General features: G+C 35.0%; 1 protein-coding gene across 1 annotated transcript; it reads left to right on the top strand.

Moving 5' to 3' along the window:
* Positions 1-1,624: 1,624 nt before the first annotated feature.
* LOC116024381 lies at positions 1,625-2,026 on the top strand. The gene has a single exon (XM_031265276.1). It carries the CDS (start codon positions 1,625-1,627, stop codon positions 2,024-2,026), a length of 402 nt encoding a protein of 133 aa, XP_031121136.1.
* The last annotated feature ends 1,434 nt before the right edge of the window (positions 2,027-3,460 follow it).

The raw sequence follows: 3,460 nt of genomic DNA, 5'->3' as shown, positions 1-3,460 counted from the left end.
ATGAACTCAATTTGAAACGTTTTTATTATATTTTGATAGATTGAAAGTAAATTTACTTCAATCAAAGATTTCTTTTTAGTCAATAAAGTTGGGTTTAGTTGGTGAGAACAGTGTATTTTTGCAAAAAATGACTTAGGTTTAATTTCTAAATTTTAATGTAAATAACTTTCGCTAATCGTCAAAACCTTCTGATCTAGTGGCACCAAAGTTGCACTATCATATGAGAGGTTGTGTGTTTGAATTTCAGTAGAGGTAATATTGACTCTATATTGCATTGTAACAGAGTCAGTAGTATATTGCAATAATAAATAAAATAAAGATAAAGTGGATACCTTGCATGATTTATTACACATGCGAGTCTCCTGTGGGACCGCAAATCCTAATTTGTGAGACATGTTGAGTCGTGATGAAAATGTAATACTTTTAAATCAAAATGTAATATAATAGGACGTTTGGTTGGAGGGGGAATTATGAGGGAAATGACTTTCGATTCCATGGGAGAGGAATAATGTGAAAATTTAAATGCCAGTGTTTGGTTTGTAGAAATAAAATTACTATGAATTCTAATTCTAATGTTTGGTATACATGATAATTGAAAGGGAATCACTAGTATAAAATTATTATTATTATTATTATTATTAAAATTATCTCTTAGATCTATCTCCATATTCAAACACCAAAAATATTAACATATTTAAATACCACTCATCTACCTTGAACTGGACATATTGTAATTAATTTTCATGCAATCCATATGGAGAGGTTATACATCAATTTTAGGTTAAAAAGAGTGGGGTTATTTTCTCACAAAGTTATATCCTTTTTCTTCCTAAAAATCAGGGAATTGAAATACCAAGATGAGACATGAGATTCTAATTTCATGAAAACGAAAAAATTGCAATTCCACGGAATTACAATTCCCTCCAACCAAACGAAGGAATTTATTTATCGTTCGAAATTATGTAGGAATATAATTGTAATTCCCCCCAACCAAAATGCCCCATTAGAGTTAAAGAGTTACTTATGAAAAAAATATGATACTAATAATGGATAAATTATTTAATTGTTACTTATGAGAGAAAATGCAATATTTATGACGAAAAATGTTATACTTTTAAATCAAAATGAAATATTAAGACTTGAAAAATTAATTATAATGAAAATTTTAATACTTGTATAAGAAAATGTAATACATATTAACAACCTAACTCGTCTCATGAACGAAGATTCGGTTTTATAAAAGAAATTGTCAATTTTTTTTAATTGAATAACATTATTTTATTAACACACATGTAGAAAAGTAAGTTACTGAATTCGTAACTTCCCCGTGATTGATTAATGAAGACCGAGAATTAAGAAAACGCCTCTGGGGGGCGGGCTTGAACGCTTGCTTGATTGCCTTCAAGCCTACACCTGACCTGTTTTTCTAGAAACAAATAAAACTTTCTAAAATGCTATTATTATATCTATCCTTCCCAAACCCCCTTTTCCCAAATCTTCACATCCCTAATCCCATTCTCGCACTCAACACCATTATTCTTAATATAATCATGATCACCGATCTCCATTAACGCTCTCGTCTCTCCTCTTCTCCTTCTTCACCTCTGCCCAGCCGGACCGGAAAATGTCGAGCGTCGCCGTCGACATCTCCCGCTTCTTTCTATTCGAGGTCACCGGCGATTCGTCCGAGGTTGTTAGCTCTTCCGTGACGGAGGATTTTTGGGCCGACGACGATGCGCAATCGTGCAGCTGCGACAGTTCCGACGCACAGAGCATTCGTCTCTTCTCCGGCGAAGAGGAGCGGCTGGGATCTAGCTGTTGTGTTGAGAATGGCGGCGAAGAAGAGGAAGACGAAGAAGACGAAGAAGACGGAGACGAAGTTAACCAGAGCGAGAATCGAGGAGGAGTGGGCCCGCTACAGAAACAGAATGAATCATCATCGAAGGTGCAGGGGGGTGGTTCTGTAGAGTTGGTGAATGAAAAGGACAGGGATAGGCTATTCTGGGAGGCTTGTTTGGCATCGTAATAAGATTTAAAATTGTTTGGATTGCTTTGGTTTTGGAGCAGCAGATGAGATCCAATTTGTGTGGACTATGGAGGAGAGGATCATATCGGAAGAACACGTGATTATTATTGCTTCAATTTTTTCTGTTCTCTTTTTTTTTTTTTTTGTTTCCTTCCCAATTCCCTTCATTTTAGATTAGACATGGCTTGGGCTGCAGGTGTACATAACATTGAATTAAACGAAGCTGTATCTCAAAATTGGGAAAGCTCCGATACGGTATCAAACCAATACCAATTGCTTATGTAATTTATTTTATTCCTTGAATGGCATTGAAATGTTATAATTCAATAACAGCAAGCGCATCAGTTAGAATTATTTTCACCCTTAAATAAAATTGGAGCCCTTTCATATGCGACATGTGGGCGCATGCAGTGCACGAGGTGTACCCAAAAACTCTTTTTGATTGCTTTTTTTTTTTTTTTGTTCATTGATCTCACAAAAAAATCATTATTTACTGAATGTATTTTTCTCTTTCTGTCTCCTCCCATCTCTCGCTTTCACAACTAAGCCAAAAAGTTAAAAAGGCAAAAAATAAAAATAAAAATCACAACTAAGCCAAAAAGTTAAAAAGGCAAAAAATAAAAATAAAAATCCTAAAGTGCCTTAATGAGGATACTCTATGTTGGGTGTCAGTTGAGTTGCTCGAGTTCAGTTCCTACTCGATTCTAAACGTGGCGTTGTGTAGTTAAATGGTTAATATTCGCTTACTTATCATTAATTTGTTTTAAGTAGGATATAATAATCAGATAGTCAATGAATTTTGTGGTTAAGTGTGCTTGACTTACCACATCCATCAATTGGTAAAGAGCCGAGGTCACGAGTTCGAATCGATGACAAGACAAAAGTCAAGTCTAGTCTTTGGGGCTTCGACCGAGTGGGGCTTCGACCGAGTTAAGTCCCTGCTCGATTCGAGACGTGATGTAGTTAAATGGTTAATGTCACCTACTTATCAAATGACCTACTAGAAAGTAAGTATAATGCATGAGATCCATCACTCTAACATCTACATGATTTGATGTGATATAAATGATATTTTTTTCTAAGAAAATATATAAGCGTTTAGCAAAAACAATTGAATTATGTTTTTTTTAATTACTTTATATGGTATATGAATGGCTCTTTTTTCCCATGATGGTGGCTTTTCTATGTAACTGGTTGTTGGACGGATTGGTTATTTTCTTGCTCCCCTCCCGATTTGTCAATTTTCTTATGTCAAAAGCTAGGCGTCTGCTTACCTTCATACTAGTCTTTGCTTTCTTTCAAATTACACCTTTGAATATGCAAGTCCGCCGCAGAACTGGGTTCCATTCCCTGGAATGGGTAAAAAAACCAACAACAAAAGTCACAAAACCCAAAATAATTAAGTTGTTTATTAAACAATTCCAAGTCCCCTAA

The sequence above is a fragment of the Ipomoea triloba genome, chromosome 7 (genome assembly GCF_003576645.1).
Source record: "Ipomoea triloba cultivar NCNSP0323 chromosome 7, ASM357664v1".
NCBI lineage: Eukaryota > Viridiplantae > Streptophyta > Magnoliopsida > Solanales > Convolvulaceae > Ipomoea > Ipomoea triloba.
The sequence above is the reverse complement of the archived record's forward strand: the minus strand, read 5'-3'. Positions and strand labels throughout refer to the sequence as shown.

Coding starts and splice junctions, on each gene's coding strand:
- LOC116024381 (XM_031265276.1), top strand. CDS start 1,625: ATGTCGAGCGTCGCCGTCGACATCTCCCGCTTCTTTCTATTCGAGGTC.